Source organism: Lithobates pipiens, unplaced genomic scaffold (assembly GCF_037356315.1).
Source record: "Lithobates pipiens isolate NorthernLeopardFrog02 unplaced genomic scaffold, aLitPip1_a1.2 Scaffold_13, whole genome shotgun sequence".
Taxonomy (NCBI): Eukaryota; Metazoa; Chordata; class Amphibia; order Anura; family Ranidae; genus Lithobates; species Lithobates pipiens.
This window is the reverse complement of record NW_027507718.1, coordinates 53,849,735-53,869,032: the sequence shown is the minus strand read 5'-3', so window position 1 is coordinate 53,869,032 and position 19,298 is coordinate 53,849,735. Positions and strand designations below refer to the sequence as shown.

General features: G+C 40.4%; 1 protein-coding gene across 2 annotated transcripts in view; it reads left to right on the top strand.

Annotated features, from left to right (window-relative positions):
• The window catches only part of TTC39B (tetratricopeptide repeat domain 39B), a 196,370-nt gene extending 183,336 nt beyond the window's left edge, over window positions 1-13,034 (top strand). For both annotated transcript variants that reach the window (XM_077475121.1, XM_077475122.1), the window contains 5 exons: window positions 4,590-4,710; window positions 7,766-7,877; window positions 9,285-9,402; window positions 10,238-10,354; window positions 12,597-13,034. In XM_077475121.1, the coding sequence (XP_077331247.1) occupies window positions 4,590-4,710; window positions 7,766-7,877; window positions 9,285-9,402; window positions 10,238-10,354; window positions 12,597-12,696 (568 nt within the window). In that variant the 3' untranslated portion in view covers window positions 12,697-13,034. The remainder of the gene's footprint in view (window positions 1-4,589; window positions 4,711-7,765; window positions 7,878-9,284; window positions 9,403-10,237; window positions 10,355-12,596) is intronic.
• Window positions 13,035-19,298: the final 6,264 nt, after the last annotated feature.

The following is a 19,298-nucleotide window of genomic DNA, read 5'->3' as shown; positions in this document are numbered from 1 at the left end:
AAGCTAGATTAAGGGCTCAGGGCATATTCATTCAAGATTGCTACAAAGCGCAATCCTGTCAGCCTGGAACAAGAAGGTTCAGGCCTTAGATTTTCCAATTCAGCTGGCTCCCGACATACGTCAGAGCTTAAATTGGTGGTTAATATCCAGCAACCTTAAAAAGGGAAAGTTGTTTCTACCAGTCACCTGGAACGTAATGACCACGGATGCCAGTCTTCTAGGCTGGGGAGCAGTCCTGGAAGAGGATTCTGTCCAGGGGAAGTGGTCCAGGTTGGAAAGGACCTTACCTATCGACATTCTGGAAATTACCAGGAGGGCACGAGGAGTCGTGCAGCCTAGAGAGAGGTGAATCACATTCTGTCTTGGGCAGAACACAACGTCCCTTGCCTTTCGGCAATATTCATTCCCGGGATAGAGAATTGTCAGACGGACTACTTGAGCCGGTAACAGTTATTTCCAGGAAAATGGTCTCTTCACCCCGACATCTTCCCTGCGATATGTCAGAGATGGGGTACTCTGGACGTGGACCTGTTCATGTCCAGATTCAACAACAAGGTCGACAACCTTGTGTCGAGAACAAAGGATCCGCTAGCTTGCCGAACAGATGCATTATTCTTCCCATGGGATCAGTTTTCTCTGATCTATGCATTTCCTCCTGCTTCGCAGGATCAGGCAGGAACAAAAGGAGATGATTCTAGTGGCCCCAGCGTGGCCCAGAAGGTCTTGGTTCGCCAAGATTATAAAGATGGCAGTAGGAGTTCCTTGGACTCTGCCATTACGGCCGGACCTTCTCGCGCAGGGTCCGGTATTCCATCCTACCTTACAGACGCAAAACTTAAAGGTCTGGCTATTGAGACCCGCATTCTAAGGTATCATGGGTTGTCTCCTTCAGTTATATCTACCTTGATTAATGCCAGGAAGTCGGCTTCCAGGATCATTTTCTATAGAGTCTGGAAGGCATATGTTTCCTGGTGCGGATCCAGGGGTTGCCACCCCAGGAAGTATGTCATAGGTAGAATCCTTGATTTCCTGCAGATGGGATTAGAAATTAATCTGGCCTTGAATACTATCAAGGGCCAGATCTCGGCCTTGTCAGTATTCTTTCAATGGCCTTTAGCTTCTCACTCCTTAGTGCGTAGCTTTGTTCAGGGGGTAACACGGATCAATACTCCTATCAAGGCACCGCTAAGTCCTTGGGATTTGAATTTGGTCTTGTCGGCTTTGCAGAAACAGCCTTTTGAACCTTTACATGAAATTCCCTTGGTTCTTTTGACTAGAAAGATAGTTTTTCTGATTGCTATTTCTTCTGCTAGAAGAGTATCTGAACTAGCGGCTCTATCTTGTAAGGAGCTTTATCTGATCATGCATAAGGATAAGGTGGTGTTACGCCCTCATCCTGAATTCCTGCCAAAGGTGGTGACAGGTTTTCACTTAAACCAAGATATTGTTCTTCCTTCTTTCTTCCCAGAGCCTTGAACTAGGGAAGAGAAGGCACTACATTCCCTTGATGTAGTAAGAGCGGTCTGAGTGTACTTAAAGGCGACCGCTCAGGTTCGTAAAACAGATATTTTATTTATACTGCCGGATGGTCCAAAGAGTACAGGCAGCGTCAAGATCCACTATTTCCAAGTCATTATTCAGGCTTATGGTCTAAAGAAGAAGATTCCTCCTTTTCATGTTAAGGCACGCTCAACCAGGGTGATTAGTACCTCTTGGGCAGTGCATCATCAGGCCTCTGTGGCTCAGATCTGTAAGGCCGCGACGTGGTCTTCAGTTCATAAGTTTACCAGATTTTATGAAATCGATGTTAAGGGTCATGAGGATATTGCCTTCGGGTGCAGTGTACTGTAGGCTGCAGTGTGAGTCCTCTGACTTCCTTTCTTTTTTGTGTTGTTCCCCCCCCCCCCCTTCAGTTGCCATTGCTATGGGACATCCCATGTAGTAATTACTACGGCTCTGTGTCCCCTGATGTAAGAAAAGAAAATAGGATTTTTAAAACGGCTTACCTGTAAAATCCTTTTCTTTGATGTACATCAGGGGACACAGAGGTCCCTCCCTTCTATTTATACACTTATATTGCTTGGCTACAAAACTGAGGACTCGCCTTAAGGGGCATGCCAATGTCCAGCACCTGACGGTCCTATATAACCCATGTAGTAATTTCTATTGCTCTGTGTCCCCTGATGTACATCAAAGAAAAAGATTTTACAGGTAAGCTGTTTTAAAAATCCTATTTTTTTAGGCTTTCTTTCCTTTATTTTCACCTGGTGATCTAGCCAGTAAGTCTTTTGTATTTCAACAAAACAAGCTGTTCTGCAGAGATAGCAGTTATTTGGACAAACCATTTACAACTGGCAGGGGTGCTTACAGTGATCAACTTTTATTTATGTAAATCCCTTTATCCCAAAAGGAACAAAAACTGTTGCTGTAACGGCTTGTGTAACTGCAGAGTAAGCTAGAGTTTGCTCTGAATTTGTTAGTGTATCTAAATCTGCATGTGCATCTAACATTCACAGTAAAAACAAATGGCAACCACCCCAACCTATAACTGGCCTTTGTAGCAAGGAGCACATGGAAGGGCAACACATGTCAAAAAAACAACAAAGAAAAATTGCCAACTCATTTACCAGCCAGCCTGCAACAAACTGAATTGACCCCGTCTAACAGTTCATGTTAAAAATAAGGGGTTTCGTTTGCACACATTTGCACATAGATACGTTTGCCACCATTGTGCTATTGCTGGGTGTCCATTGTGTCCCTATACATTTAAGGAGTAGTAGGCTTCTTCTAGGTATACTTGCCCTTTAATCTATCCATTATTATATATGTGCTCCAACTCAGGAGACTCTAAAAATTAGAGAGTTAGGACTGCAGCACACTAGGGTGCTGTGAAGTGGCCACTGCAGCTTACATATATATTTGCAAATATGTGCAAAGTAAACCCCTGGTTTTAATGTGAACTGTTAAACAGGGTCAATTTGGTAAGTTGGCTCCTAAATGCGATGGGAATTTTGTGTTGTTTTTTGACATGCGTCTTTCACTCCTCACTGATGATGCTGATGCCCTAAGGTGTCTCTGTTGCTTCTTCATCCAGAGTGGGGGCACGCTAATACAGGAGGTGTGTTACTGGCTAGACCAGCAGGTGAAAACAGAGAAGAAAAAAAAGCCTAAAAAAAAGAACACCAATGCAGCCACCACATCTAATGATTTGTAAGCTGCAATATTATATGTGTTTTGGGTTTTGTATTTAAAGGACAAGTTTACTTTTGTACAAAAAATAATAAATGCACATCTTTTTGCAGATAAAAAGTTGTGCATTTTATTTTTTAAATTAGGAGCCTCTAAAACATTGCACCATTGAACAGGAGATCGCTGATGCCATGCTGGTCTTCTACACACGGTCAGTGTATCTGCTTACCCATACATCCCATGCGAGTAAGCCAATACTCCCTGACAGGAAGACTCCATGAACTACCACTGCACTCTGCTAAGACTGTTGGGACTTGAAGTTCATTCATACACAGTTGTTTTCAAAAACTGACAGCTAGTACTGCTGCCACAGGGAGGGGCGAGCAGCGACTGAAGCGTTGGCAGCATGTTACATGTTCCACCCTAAAATCGGGTGGAACATGTAACATGTTCCTAAAGGTTAACTTATCATTTAATACTGGTTTAAGAAAAATATATCTCTGCATATACTGTATTGTTCAGTGATTTCCAACCATATTTTAAACTAATGCTGGAGCTATTGCTTCAGTTATAGATTGTATGTCCATGAAATGTGCTTTGAACCATAGAAAATTGTGTCAAGAAGGCCAATGACTGTCATTGTTTTATTAGCACGGAGCTGTAACTGCAGTGTAAATTCAATTTTCCTGTTCTTATCAGCAAGCTGTGCTGATAAAACAAATATCTTTATCAATTTGTGCTTGCTTATTTCCCCTAGACGACGACCAATTATTTTTGTAATTGATTTTGGCATAAAACATGTTGAACTTGGAAAGTTTGTAAGTTTAGATGTATCCTGGTCAATTGTTGAGGTCTGCCATAAAGATTTTTTGTTAAAATTGCCCACTACAGGAACTAACAAGGTGGTGCCTCCTGTTCTCTGTGCTGTGCAGGCACAAACCCATTTACAATATTAAACTAAAGATATACCCCAGTGCTTCCACTTGTAACAATATTGCCTAGAATACAAATGTAATTTTTTTAAAAATAATACAGCCTTGTACATAAGATATTAACACTTCCTTGTGATAACCAGCCTGTTTCTTCATATTGGTGTTGCTTCTCTATAAAGAATTGGGAGTTATATACTGTCCTCATAAATATTTGCATTTTTTTGTATTAAAAAAAATATAAAAGATCAACATGAAATGTATTTGCTTTCATTTGTATGCAAAAAATAAAATAAAAGATCATCGCGAAATGTCAGTTATTTGAATTTTTTTTTTTAGGACATTCTAAATAAAGCGGAGGGGATGACATTAACATATTTATGTTACAGAGCAGACTGAAATAACTCTATTGCAAAGGCTTTGTGCTTCCTTTTTATGGAAAAATATACAAATAAATTATTTTTATTTCAGACAAGTAGAAGGTCTCAAACAAAGAATCGCTGGAAAGTCAATCCCTACAGAAAAGTTTGCAGTCAGAAAGTCTAGAAGATATTCAGCAGCTAATCCTGTAAAACTGACCTTGCCAGCCTTGGTGAGTGCCACGCATTTTGGTATCTACATGCAAATATTGGTATCAGAAGTGTAAGTCCAGGCAGAGGGTAGCTGGAGCAGCCAGTACACCATAATTCTAAAACTTTGGAACATCAATATCACAATCTATTGCCACAAATTCCCCCAGCGTAATCTTCCCATCGCTGTATACAGTGCTGCTATTGACCTCTGTGCAGATTCCGTAGCAAGACTGGCAAAAGTTGCTTATAAAGTGAAGAGATTTGATTGCTAGAGATGTCAGTTGCACTGGATATTTACACGGGGATGCAAAGTTTCATGAAAACAATCCCCTGCTACAGAGTTTTTCCGGCCGACTCAGTACACATCAATAGATGAGCAATCTTAACAGCTGTTAAGGCTTTATTGCATTTTGCTTCAAAATTGGCAAAATTACAGAAATCAGATATGTATGTCCTGCTAACCTTGTAATACCTTGTGCTAGCCCTTTTAATGCCAATAAAATTAATTTCTGGCTTGGTTTAATCGACGTAAAGTAAACCTTTCCTTATAAAAATTATTGTGAGGTGACACAGTAAATAAAAAGCTTCCAATCTGCAGTGTATTCTTGATCAGCCAGGAGCTGCAGAATCTACACATAGCCCATACACCATAATTTCTTACTGTGGGCACCCATTCTCAATAGAGAAAGGGAGGAGGTGGATCAGCCCATTCCTCCAAAGAGCATGTCTACAGGCAGTCCCTGGGTTACAAACAAGATAGGGTCTGTAGGCTTGTTCTTAAGGTTAATTTGTTTGTAAGTCGGAACACATACATTTTTTAAGTGCAACTCTAGACAAAAAATAATAATTTGTATGTTTTTTTTGAATAGCTTAGGAAAGAGTTAATGCCCCTGTAACATTTGTTTTGATGTCTGTGCCCCTGGTCAGAAGATTTCACCTCACTTTCTGTCCCTGTGACAATTGGATTTAGAAAATGTTGGGATTTTGTGGAAACAAAGATTGATGATAAAGCTGCAGTGGAGACGCTTTTTTTCCATAATAATGCTCACAGGAATGAATTTTTCTTCCTAGGGGTAGATTTCCTCTTACTTCCTGCTGTTTCCCTGTGTAAGTAGGAGTCGTTTATAAGTTGGATGTTTGTAACCTGGGGACCTCCTGAATGTAAAATAAAAAAATTCCATACACATCTCCAATTTTTCATATTATTATTATTATTTCATATTTTTTTCATATTTTGTCTGTTCAAAAACATAAAAATACCTGTTTATCTTACTAGAAGTTTTCCTGTGCTACGCTGGATTTAAAGGTGTGTTATTAGCCCTAAATAAACCAAACAATAAGCAGAACTTCCTTGTAATATATGTCCAAGTAAAATGGAAAGGGGAAAAAAAACTGTAAATAAAGTCCTTACAAATCATAAAGTATGATTATATATCATATGAACTTTATATGTGACTTGAAGCGCTCAATTTCTTCATCATCATATGTGCCACCACCTATTACAAGGGATTGCTGCTTATTGTTTGGGTTATTTAATGTATGATCTATATAAATAAAGGATAAATTTACCGTTGCAACATATAACATTTTCCACCCATATTTAGGGTGGAACATGCAACATGTTCCAACTCCTACCTCTTCTCCCCCCTGATCCCTCCTCCCTGTGACAGTGGGCGGAGGATCTTCTCCCCACCCCCAATGTAAAAACGTAAAAACAGCATGCCCATGGAGGGCCATGCCCACACACCCGTATCATTTATTCAAAGAGTTCTGTGAATACATGAACTACAAGTACCGTCTGATTGTAGTTCTCAATAAACTGCAATGGTGCTAGTGAGCACTCTCCTAGTCCAATGAGTCTTCCTGTCATTCAGTAACTGTCTGCCAGTATCGGAGGTACGAGCAGACAATGTACTGAGAGTCTGCAGGATCCAGGCATCCCCCCGTGATCTGTAAAACTACATTCCTTCTGTGTGAATGGGGGCAAAAATCAAATGCTAGGCTATTTTCTCTCCAAGTTCTTCATAGTCGCAATCAGGAAAACTTGCATTGTGGCCACTAGATGGAGCAGTCAATCTTAAAGTGGTTTTAAAGCCTCAATGTTTTTTTACCTTAATTCTATGCATTAAGGTACAAAATCTCTGCTGTAGGATCCCCACAACCCCCTCCCCCCCCTTATTTTATTCTTACCTGAGACCAATCCACACCAATGCACGAGAGCAGCACCTTCCTCCTCATTATCCTCATTAGGCAGATTTATAGCAGTGCTCCTGTCAGTCAACTCCAGTGGTGAGGTGGGGGGCGGGGCTGAGTCCCACTGTCTGTGTCAATGGGTGCAGCAGTGGGGCCCATGAGTGAGCACTGGACAGAGGAGCAGTCAGGAGCGCTGGAGGGGGAACCTAGAAGAGGAGGTTCAGGGCCACCAATAGTTTTGGAATCTTTATTATAAAAGCACCCCTATCCCCTATGTGTTACCCTAGAACAGGAGGGGTTACTGGCAAGGCCATCAGGTATAAATAAAGCAAACAAACTTAAAAAAAAGAAAACTAGAATAGCTACCTCCTCTAAGGACTCATTAGCTGCAATATTTGTGTTACGAATATTAGAATACCCTAGGTTTTGTGGCTTCTTGGGTTCTAGGAAAAAGATTGGAAGGTATGTGCCAATTTTTTATTCTTGGTGCAATGCAGGAATGATTACAGGCCCTTTATAACTTACCAAGGGCATGTTTAGTGGTTTTGTACATATTTTCTTTCTTGATTATGGTAAGGATTATAAAAAATGCATTTTGCATATAGGATATTGCATATAGGATGTAGTCTTCCATCTAGCTGACAGATGCAATTTATACGATCTCAGATTATGAGTATGTTAAAAGTTTGTGTGGAAAAAAGATTGTGTATGTGCGTGTGTATAAAATGTTATAAATAGGCATAAATGCGCCAATTAAAACTTTATTGTAACATCTCAGTATTCTGTGCATATGAGCATACGTATTTTGGTATTCTGGGTAGTCTATAGTATTTACTGTGTTTCATTCTCTGTTTATATTTGTGTGTGTTTGTTATGTTACAGGAAATGATGTATGTGTGGAATGGCTTCACAATAGTAGGGAGGAGGGCTGACCTCACAGAAAACCTCCTGGTTACAGTTGAAAAAGCAGAGACTGCTTTACAAAATGACAAAAGTAAGTTTGAATGTGTAAATAAGCATTTTATTAAGCTACAGAAGTGGTCTAAGTTCACTTATTCAAACATTTGCATTATTCCACTGAATTTTCTCCATGACTTTGCATTTAACCTGCAAAAGAAGGGAAGTGATGTGTTTTAGAAGCTTTGTGAGGATGCGCTTTTGTCTGCTTTCACATACTTTTTTTTTAGATATGCTATACAGTCTGTTGCTGTGAGTTGCATATCTGTAAAGAGAACTGAAAAAATGTGAACTGTTCATAGACCATAAATATTTGTCATTCGATCACTATGATCCCTGCTGAATCCTATGATTATTGAACTGGCATTGGGGCACTGCAAAAGCCCTGGGAACCCCACAATCAGAGAGGAGGGGAAAGATTTGAAAATTGTTTTTCTGATGACCTCTTGTCCCCCTTTTGTTACAGAAATAAGAAATGCTGAGTGTAATTCTGTAATATATAAATAAACAGTTGGTAGAAAATAATGGCGCTGTGGATATAACTGCTGGTTAGGGGGAAACATCTGGCAATCCTGCAGATGTGCTGTCTTGTCAGTACAGGCTCTTAAAGAGGATCTTTAGTCTACCCAAAAAAAGTGAAACGTCAGCAGCTACAAATACTATAGCTGCTGACTTAAAAAAAAAAAAAAAAAGGATACTTACCTGTCCAAGGATCCAGTCCTGTCCTCACCTGAGCTGGTTCTTTACCGGACTTTTGGGTGCCAGCATGTTAACTGTGAGAAGCTGGCTGCGACTTCTTGAGGCCTCACAGCTGAGCTGCACTTTGTGAATAGTCCCACAGCCTTCTGGAACCTGTGTCCCAGAAGGCTGCGGGCAAAAGGGGGGGTGGCATGCACTTTCGCTCGGATTGCCTAGTCGATCTAAACGGAAGTGGGTGTGGACACCTGTCAAAACCAGATACCCGCTCCCCCGAAAATATTAAGTGTCCAAAAGTGATAGAGGAGGAGGCAGAAAAGCAGAACTTCCCCTTTTGGGTGACGTTCCACTTTAGGCACTGGAGCTGGAGAGCAATGGTTAATTAATAAGCTATTATGTATGCCTACAAAATTGTAAAGTGCAGTGCAATCTGAGTCAATTGATCACCATATTTACCAGTTAACTATCATTCTGAGGAGTTGAGCAGTGGCAGCCTCTGTTCATTGTACATCCTAATGTTAAAGGTGGCTGAACATCCAGGAAAAGCTTTCTCTTGCATCCGATGTTGGATAATGACATGTCTTATGGAGTGTCCAGTTTCTTTTAGGCAAGGGGTAGGAGATTTGTTTTCTTGAAGTACATACTGTAGATGCCATAGTTTGCCTCTATTGCTTTTGTACATTTTGTCCATGCCTGTTTTTTTAATTCCATCCAACTAACATCTAAAATTGTCATTTTGTCTTAATAGATCCAAGTGAATACTATGGAGATGACCAGTGCCTTGTTCAGTTGATAAAAGGCCTTTGTTTGAAACATCTGGGTAGATTATTACAAGCTGAGCTTTGTTTTAATCAAGTCACACAGAGGTAAAAGCAAATACATGATGTGTTTTATACAGTGGCTGCTCTTGGTGTATTTAAGTGATCCCTCCTACATTCTTGAGAAACAACATGCAGTTAACATGCATCCCCCCCCCCCCCTGGCTTTTAACAATAGGACACTTGCCTGTCCTGGAGTCCAGCGATGTCAGCACCGCAGCTGATGTTTCCATCAGCTGTTGGGTGCTACCGCCACCTTTGCAGGTAAGAGTACCCGGCAGTGTAGCCTTACGGCTTCATGCCAGGAACCCTACTGCGCATGTGCGAGACCCCGCTCCTCTCTCCTACTGGTCCGGTAACAGGGAGAGGAGGAGGAGGAGACAAGTATCCTATCCCCCCTCCGGTGCCAATTGTGGCACCGGAGGGGGAGAGGAGACAAATGAGCGGAAGTTCCACTTCCACTTTTGGCTTTAATGACACATGGTCATTCTGAAAATTACTGGAATAGAGTGTTGTTTTTTCCCCCAATAGACTGTAGACTCATGGGTATATTTAATAATCTCATCCTTAAAGAATTTATGAGCTGTTAACCATAGTGGCCATCTACAGTATTATGTTTTCTAGTGTAGACTGACTAACCATGGGCTATGGCATGTTGTACCATTTCCTGTTCTTGATTTAAACAAAATATCACACATTCTTCAGTTACTCACAGAAACCAGAATAGATTAAATTCTTCTGACTACATGAAGAATGAATGCTGATCTGTGATTGTTTGCTGATTGTTATTGCATTTCATTGATAATATAGAATATTACAGGTATGCATGGTGTATACAATTTTTGTCTGCATTCTGATATCAGTCTTTTTTTTAACATTTCAGTGAAAAGAGACTGAAGTATGACCACTATTTAATCCCATTTTCTTACTACGAATTGGGGCTATTATACAAGCAACAAGGAGACCGAGATAAAGCCATACGTTTTATTGAAACTGCAAAGTGAGTACCTTTCTGTATTTTGTAATATCCCACTGTTGTATGCAAAGGGTGTGTGATAAATGTTGGAAGTGTATTGAAATGCATGTCCTCTTTTTTTGGGCTCACAATGTAGAATACAAACATCCCCTAGTTCAGTATTGCCATAAGAGTTTTGGATAGCGCTCTTAATTTGCACACACTTGTTCTGAGTCTTTGACTCCCAAGTAGTGAAGTAAGACTAAGATCTAAGATGCTTGGGCTATTTTAAACTCTGGGCTAAGAGATTTAACCAGCAGTTGGCTGCCATCTAAACATAAAACAAAGGATGAATCCACACTATTTCTATAGGCAGCCAGCTAAGCTTGAGCCCCGGATGATGGCTGTTTGGCTGAACCACATTGGGTGAAGCTAGCAGCAGTGACTTTCCTTGCCATTTAACGTTTTTTCTTAGTTTTTTCTTAGTTTTTAAAGTGGTTTTAAAAGCTTATGTTTTTTTACCTTCATGTATTCAATGCATGAAGGTGAAACAACTTTCTGTGTGCAGAAGCCCCCCCAATACTCACCCGAGCGCCATCTCGAACTAGCGATGTGCACAGTAGCTGAGCTTCTTCTGGGTCTCTCATTACTCATTGGCTGAGACTGCAGCGAGAGCCATTGGCTCCCACTACTGTCAAGTACAGCCAGTGAGCCAATGAGGAGAGAGTGGGGGCTGGGCCAAGCTACGACTCTGCGTCTTATGGATACATAGAGCGGGGCTCGGGAGAAAACACACAGAGGTGCCCCCAGACCAAACTGTTGCTATTGGGGGCAATAGCTAAAGAGGAGGAGCCAGGAAAGCCAGCGGGGGACCCAAAAAGAGGAGGATCAGGGCTGCTCTGTGCAAAACCCCTGCACAAAGCAGGTAACTATGACATGTTTGTTATAAAAACTGAGCCTTTAATGTCATATTTGAATTCAATGATTGACAATTGAATTGTTTTGTTCTTATTCCAACTGCATTGTAAGCAATCTATTCCAGGAGTTTCCCCACCTGAGATGGGCAGTCAAAGTTGATTGGGAGGCCCTGAGACCCTTGGATGTTGTAATTAAACAAATACAAACAAAAATGTTTTCCTAACCATTGATGTTGCTACACCTGATAAACCATATTGTGACTATCTATGGTGGAAGTTAACATTTTGTGGTGAAACCGTTTTTTTTAAATTGTGGGTGGAGGTAGAGGTCAGCTGGTGCAAAAATATCTTTATATCATTATTATATATATTATTATATGTGTGGCCTTATATTGCTTACGAGGACATTTCCACTGCACAGAGGCATATACCTAAATGCTAAGTTTATCTTTAGTAATGTGTAACACATTACACTCATATTTAAGGTGGATCATATTACTATGCAGCATTCCCCCTCACCCCACGATTCTCCCTTTGACAGCAGGCAAAGGTTCCTCTCCCTGCCCCTACTGCCATTGTCAAATTTTAGAAACAGCGCAGCTGTGTGGGGTCTCACCCAAACAGCCATGCCATTCATTCACACAGATTTGTGAATTAATAAACTACAAGTCATCCACCACAGCAGATGGACTTGTAGTTTCAATGGACTGCAAGTGTGGTGATCAACACACCCGTAGTCCATTCACTCTTCCTGCAGCTCTGAAACTGACAGCCTGTACAGAGGCACAGGCTCAAAGCTGTATGAAGAGTTTGCAGGAGCCTGATATTGAACCTGCGATCCAAAGATTTGTGAGGAAAGAAAATAATAAATGCAAGTGTTGTACTTGCAACTTATCCTTTAATTACTAAGTGTAGCAAAAAATTGTAAAGAGGAAAGGTGTGCCACTACTCCTGACAGCCCAGGTGTATAAGCAATAAATGGCATCCTCAGTCTACATGTCTGCATCACCCCACACACCCTGATGCATTTTGTCTTGCCCCCCAGGGCCTAAACATAGTGTGATCCTTTCCTCATTACATTTACTAATCCTCTGGATTGGTATCAGGACAAGCCTGCACCCCATGTTCTGGGACACAGGGATATGCATTCACCTCTACTTTGAGCAGCACCATAAGCAAACAGGTTGTGGGAAAACAATTGCTCAAACCTGCGCATTAAAAATGTTATTCAGGAGCAGCTCTCATATTTATTTCACAACAGGTTCCATTTAATTAGTGAAATTGTACTCCAACATTGTTATTTCTTGCCTATTTCTGTTTGATAAATTGTCTGTCATCTGACTGCCAATCAATGTATCTTTCATTTACAGAAACAATTACAAAGATTACTCCATGGAATCGCGGCTTCATTTCCGAATCCATGCAGCACTCAGCAGTCTTAAAGGCACCCCTCCATCCACTCCACCATGACCAAGTGACACTGGGCTCCTTTTGTACACGGGTATCTCAGCTGCTGGGACAAAGTACTAGAATCATACCTTTAGAAAAGGTGGCAAATATATTTGCTCAACCTAAACCCAATGACTGTTATCCTGTGTGATTTACTGTTGTCCTAGCTGTTCTTTTCTATGGTAAATGTACTATAAATATATAAATATGCATACATTATATACTTCAGAAAATATGACAAGAAAGTTGATATATATTTTGTTTCATGAAAGAAATAATTTATGGCCATACTGACTTGAATGAAATAATTATTTTCCAGATAATTACTGATGTAGTAAAGTCTGATACAAAGAAAACCATTTCATCTTGTGGTGCTTTTGTCCTGTTTCCATGTGTTTGGTCATCTGTGGCTTGTACAAAAACTTATGTGTTGCTCATAACTAATTAGCTCCTTGCATTTATGTACCAGTGGGTTCTGCAAAAATAGCTGATGGGATGTGACAGTCTGCTAGTATCAACACAGACATTGTGTTTTTTCCAGACAATTATTCTCTTGTTAATACAGGATATTATTTTCTTAATAGAAAGTACTGCATATAGCACTTCTGACTGGCAGCACTAGGAGCCCCAGTTTGACTAGAACACTATCTGCACAGAGAATATATAAAGTGAAGGTAGTGCTGCGCTATGAACCTAAATACTGTGCGTAATAAAGTGCAAAGGTGCTCAATGAAAGATATGGTTGAAAGAGGCAATGTTCAAAGGTCAATATATATCCAGTCCTAGGCAGTATAAAAATGCATTGCATGCCCTGCGACTTCTTTGGATAAAACAATAAAAGTGTATCAATAAGACAATGTATATCAAACACTTAAAAGATTCTTCGTAGAACAGTGATAGGAAATATATCCATATGGTGTGCACATGAAGTGAAAAAAGGTGCTCAAAAAGAAGGTGCACTACTATTGCAATTAATCCTGAAGGAATATGTAAAATCCTAAAAGGCATATATAAAAAAGTTTCCTCCATATAGGTATATGCTGTAAATATTCTTATAGGTGAAAGCAAAAAAGCTATGTAGTGTCCATATAAGGTGCAAGGTAGGTAAGTGGCTGTATATTAGCAGTGTCAGCATAAAATGACAAAGTGCTGGTGACAATCCTCTGGCGTAAAGTGCTGATGATAGGTGACTTCCTGGTTCCTGTGCAGGGTAATGTATAGATGTATCATTACCCTACCACTGTAAGGTAACAGCATGTGGGTATAGCTCAATGTGTTTCTTGGCAGCTTCCCAGTATGGCGTATCCGGCTCCACTGATGAGTGTCTCTAGTTTGGAATCAACGTCCCCCTATTGTCCCTGGTATGTGCACATCCAATGAACCTCGCAATGGGGCATGGGGGGAAGTAAAGAGGGATGCACAATAGTGTAGTGTTTCCAATGTTTATTAACAAAACAGTAAAAGTAAAATCCCCTGATAAAGTCACGTGACAGTGACGAACATGTGCGGGAACACGAGACACCGGAAATGAAGTGGGCGAGCTCGCAGCTCATTTGTTATATGCCTGTTTGATACTTCTTATTGTGAGTACTTTGATTTTACTTTTACTGTTTTGTCAATAAACATTTGGAAATACTACACTATTGTGCATCCCTCTTTACATCCCCCCATGCCCCATTGTGAGGTTCATTGGATGCGACACACAGGGACAATAGGGGGACTCTGATTCCAAACTAGAGACACACATCGGTGGAGCCGGATACGCCATACTGGGAGGCTGCCAAGAAACACATTGAGATGTACCCACATGCTGTTACCTTACAGCAGTAAGGTAAGGGTACATCTATATATTACTCTGCACAGGAACCAGGAAGTCACCTATCATCAGCACTTTATGCCAGAGGATTGTCACCAGCACCAGCATTTTGTCATTTAATGCTGACACTGCTAATATACAGCCACTTGCCTACCTTGCACCTTATATGGACACTACTTATCTTTTTTGCTTTCACCTATAAGAACATTTGCAGCATATACCTATATGGAGGAAACTCTTTTATATGCCTTTTAGGATTTTACCTATTCCTGCAGGATTTATTGCAATAGTAGTGCACCTTCTTTTTGAGCACCGTTTTTTTGCTTCATGTGCACACCATATGGATATATTTCCTATCACTGTTCTACAAAGAATTTGAGTGTTTGTTTGATATACTTTTATTGTCTTATTGATGCACTTTTACTGTTTTATCCAAAGAAGTCTCAGGACATGTGATTTCCTATGGATATATTTCCTATTACTGTTCTACGAAGAATCATTTGAGTGTTTGATATATTTTGTCTTATTGATACACTTTTATTGTTTTATCCGAAGAAATCGCAGGGCATGCAACATGTTTTTATACTGCCTAGGACTGGATATATATTGACCTTTGAACATTGCCTCTTTCAACCATATCTTTCATTGAGCACCTTTGCACTTTATTACGCACAGTATTTAGGTTCATAGCGCAGCACTACCTTCACTTAATATATTATTATTATTATACGGGATTTATTTATATAGCGCCAACAGTTTGCGCAGCGCTTTACAATATGAGAGCAGACAGTACACTTACAATACAAATCAATACAGGAGGGATCAGAGGGCCCTGCTCGTTAGAGCTTACAATCTGGGTTCTGATATTTCCTTCGGTGTTGCAGGATATTGTTAAAAAACGCACACATTTGGTAGCGCGGGAATATCATTGTATTAACTATCTGCACAGAGTTTACATGTTCTTCAACCCGGGTACACCAGTTTCCTCCCACATGCCAAATACATACTGGTAGGGTAATTGGCTCAGTTGAGTGTCCTCAAGATGGCTAATCCAACTAAGCACTTTGAGTCCCCAAAATGATATCTCCAGTTATTGTGCTTTCACCCTTGGAGTACTTTTCTTCTTCCTGTCATACAAACAATGAGGAGAGTGACTAACCTCTAAGGCCTCCTTTATGCACACAGGCACGTAAACAAGCGCTGTGTATTCTTCAGTAAAAAAATAAAATAAATAGAAAAATCTGCATTTTGGTCAGTAATTTTACACCTCATGCACACAAATGCGCACATTTGCCTATTAACATATTGTGATTGTGAGAAAATGCGCAAATTTGCGTGAAAATAAGCGCAAATACATACAAAAATAGGCTGAAAAAGATGCTCTAACAGGAGTATCGTATGCCTAAATCCTTTTGCATGCAGCTTCTTTAACCCTTCCTGCCCAGCCCAACATCCCTTTAACCTCGGCTACAGTGTCCAGAGGGCAGCAAGGTCTGCCCGATCACATGACCACTGTGATTTGCTTTAACAGTGGCCACATGACAACTCGATCACTGTGCTGAGAGTGCGCAGTGAGTGCACTTTTAGCACACAAACTTATGCAGACCATGGATGCATATGCGCCTCGCTCTTTGACACCACACATATACGTTATGTGGGTTGCAACAGGTTAAGGGTTGGTTGCTGTTCTCCATGCTTGAGTGACAGCAGTAGTAAAATTAGTATTCATTCTTACGCTGCGCAGGGCTTTTCTTTTCCGAAACAAACAACATGTACTAATGCCCATTTAACAATGTTCTGAATTACTAGAGGTTGAGTCCAACAGGTGCATGCCACCTCGTAAACTCATCTCTTTAATTTATAATTTACATTTTTATGGAGAGCTAAGAGCATAGCTATAGCTTCTTTTCCAGCACTCCCAACACTAGACCTTCTGGTCTCATTTCTAGCAGCTGCAGGGTTGCATGCAGCTGCTGTGCCCACCCTGCCTTTCCTTCAGCCCTATCACAGAGCACTTTGTTATGTGAACTTATTCACAAAATACAGAGGCTCATGTAAATGGGAAGCAGAGTGGAGGGGTGGGGTGTAATGCAGTGTGTGTGAAAAGACAGCATCTCTCCTGTCAGAGCTCAGGGAGTGTAGCAATAGCTGCACTCTGGAGGGTCCATAAAACTTTCTGATGTAAATTGAATGTTTAAGTGCAGGAGGTGACATACACCTGGTTGGACTAAAAGTGGTACTAAAGTCACTTCTTTGAACGTTACCTATAGGTAAGCCTATAATAAGGCTCACCTGTAGGGACAGTAAATATTTCCTAAATGTGCACTGCTTAGGAGATATTTACTCTGGCAGCAGCTAGTGACATATCTGATGCATGCACACTGGGCTCTGAATGGACACGGCCATCCATTCAGAACTTTGTGTCGCGGCCATAACTCATGTATGCAAGAGAGCGACATTACCACAGCTCGACCATTTATACAGCCGAAGCCTGTGAACCCAGAAGGAGGAACAAGTGCAGATGGAAGCGCCTACAGAGGTGACAGTGCACTGCTGGAGGGCTTTATTTTAAGGTAAGTCTGTCATAATGCGCTATTATGTGATGCATTTTTTTTGGGGGGGGGGGGGGGGTTGGTTTAATATTGCTACTACAGATTGACTGAATTCCTGTAGTTCAGCTTTAAAGATTTAGGAAGAAAACTGCCAGTTATTAAGTATTGTTGACGTATACATGCGTTTTTCCTGCCTTCCCACTGCAGTACGCTTAACATTCTGTGGAAAGCCCACTGGTGGTCCTGCTGATTTGGAAGATGTTGAGGAAATTAGCAACAGAATGCAGATCACTTTCTTCACAGGGTCAACAATGGTTTCACTAATGTGTGCATTGTCACTCAAGTCAAGAACACGCAAGCATTAAATGATGTGCAGTAAATCCTAGAGCTGCACAATTAATCACTAAAAAATCGTGATCTCGATTCAACCCGTCTGACATCTCTATTGTGATTCTTTCAAATAACAAGTGGAGAGATTATTCTGCTCACTGAACTGTCAAAAGAAAACATCTGGGCAGTCTGCCAAGTTTTTAAAATGAAACATTGTAACTAACTCTTCCTTCTTAGATCAATGTGTGTAAATAAAAAAATCCAGGCAGTCTGCTAAGTTTTTAAAACAACCTGTAAAATGCAGGAAGTTTAACCACCTAAAGTCTGAATCTTTTTCTGACACTTGTTTCTTAAGATAAAATCAATATTTTTTGCTATAAAATTACTTGGAACCCTAAAACATTATATATATTTTAGCAGAGACCCTAGGGATTAAAATGCCAATTGCTGCAACATATGCCACACTGTATTTTCCCAACGGTCATTCAAACGTAATTTTTTGGGAAAAAATACACTTCAGTGAATAAAAAATAAACTAAACAGTAAAGTTAGCCCAATTTTTTTTGTTTTAATGTGAAAGATGATGTTATGCCGTGAGAATCGTGATCTATCTTCTAAGCAAAAAAATTGTGATTCTCATTTTAGCCAGAATCGTGCAGCTCTAGTAAATCCTATACTTTTCTACATGTATGACCTTACCCTCAAGCCTACTCTGTTCTAAAACACAGATGTGACTTAAAACACTAGTTGCCTATCATGTTGATGAAGTGGCTGCAATAATTCATTGACTTATAAGTATGTAGTGTTCTGACTTTACCCAGATGTCATTGATCCTGAAAATATTAGTCCAAGGAGTTAGCATGATAGCCAAGTAACTAGTATTTTTAGACGGTCGGCAGAAAAGCAGGTCTCTCTAGGCAAGTTCTACAAAGATGTTTTTGCTTGTACTTGTTGCAAGGTAACAAAGAATCCTTCAAAGTAATCCAGTAACTCCCTGGGTCGATATTTCACAATGTCTTACAAATAATAATGGACTTTTGTATTCTGTGCTTTTAAAAACCTATTCCACCTTCAGGAACAAGTATCTGAGAGATGTCCTTAGATCAAGGAATAAAGTCAGGGAAAGTTTACATTTTTCCAGTTGTCACCAAGCCAAGAATCGATGGGAACTCTCCCTAAGACCCATTTCACACTGGGGCATTTTTCAGGTGCTTTTTGGCTAAAAATAGCACCTGTAAAGCAGCTGAAAAACGCCTCCCCTGCAGCCCCAGTTTGAGATCCGAGGACTTTCACACTGGAGCGGTGCAAATCCTGCAAGCAGCATCTTTCGGGCAGTGCGGGACTCGGGCACTCCTGCCATTGGCAGCACTTTGCGGGTGCTATTAACCTTTTATTTGGCTGCTAGCGGGGACTAAAAGTGCCCCGCTAGCAGCCGGAAAGCACCACTATTACAGAGGCATTTTACTGCTAATGCCCCTACCGCCCCAGTGTGAAAGTAAAGAAAGGGGAGTTTGGGAATTTAAATGCAGCATTGAGTGGTGGTAGGTTCATCTGCCTCCATCCCTATATATATATATATATATATATATATATATATAAAATCAAATGAGGGAATAGGTTGGGACTTTATAAGAAAGTAAAAATACACAATCGCATGCTAGTGGACACATGATAATAACATAATTCACAAACTATCTCTTGGTAATAGATATAGTAATAAAATTGTTCCAATTCATGATAAGCATGATTATGTTGATAATGGTAATAATTGATAATAAAAATTCATATTATTGAATCTCAGAATCACATGGTTGTGTTGATGTACCATAGGGCTGGGACTCTATGCGTTTTGTGGAGATGCCCGCTCATCAGGAGCATTGACATAAGAATAGATCTATAATATGAAAAAAAAAAATAAGCAAAAT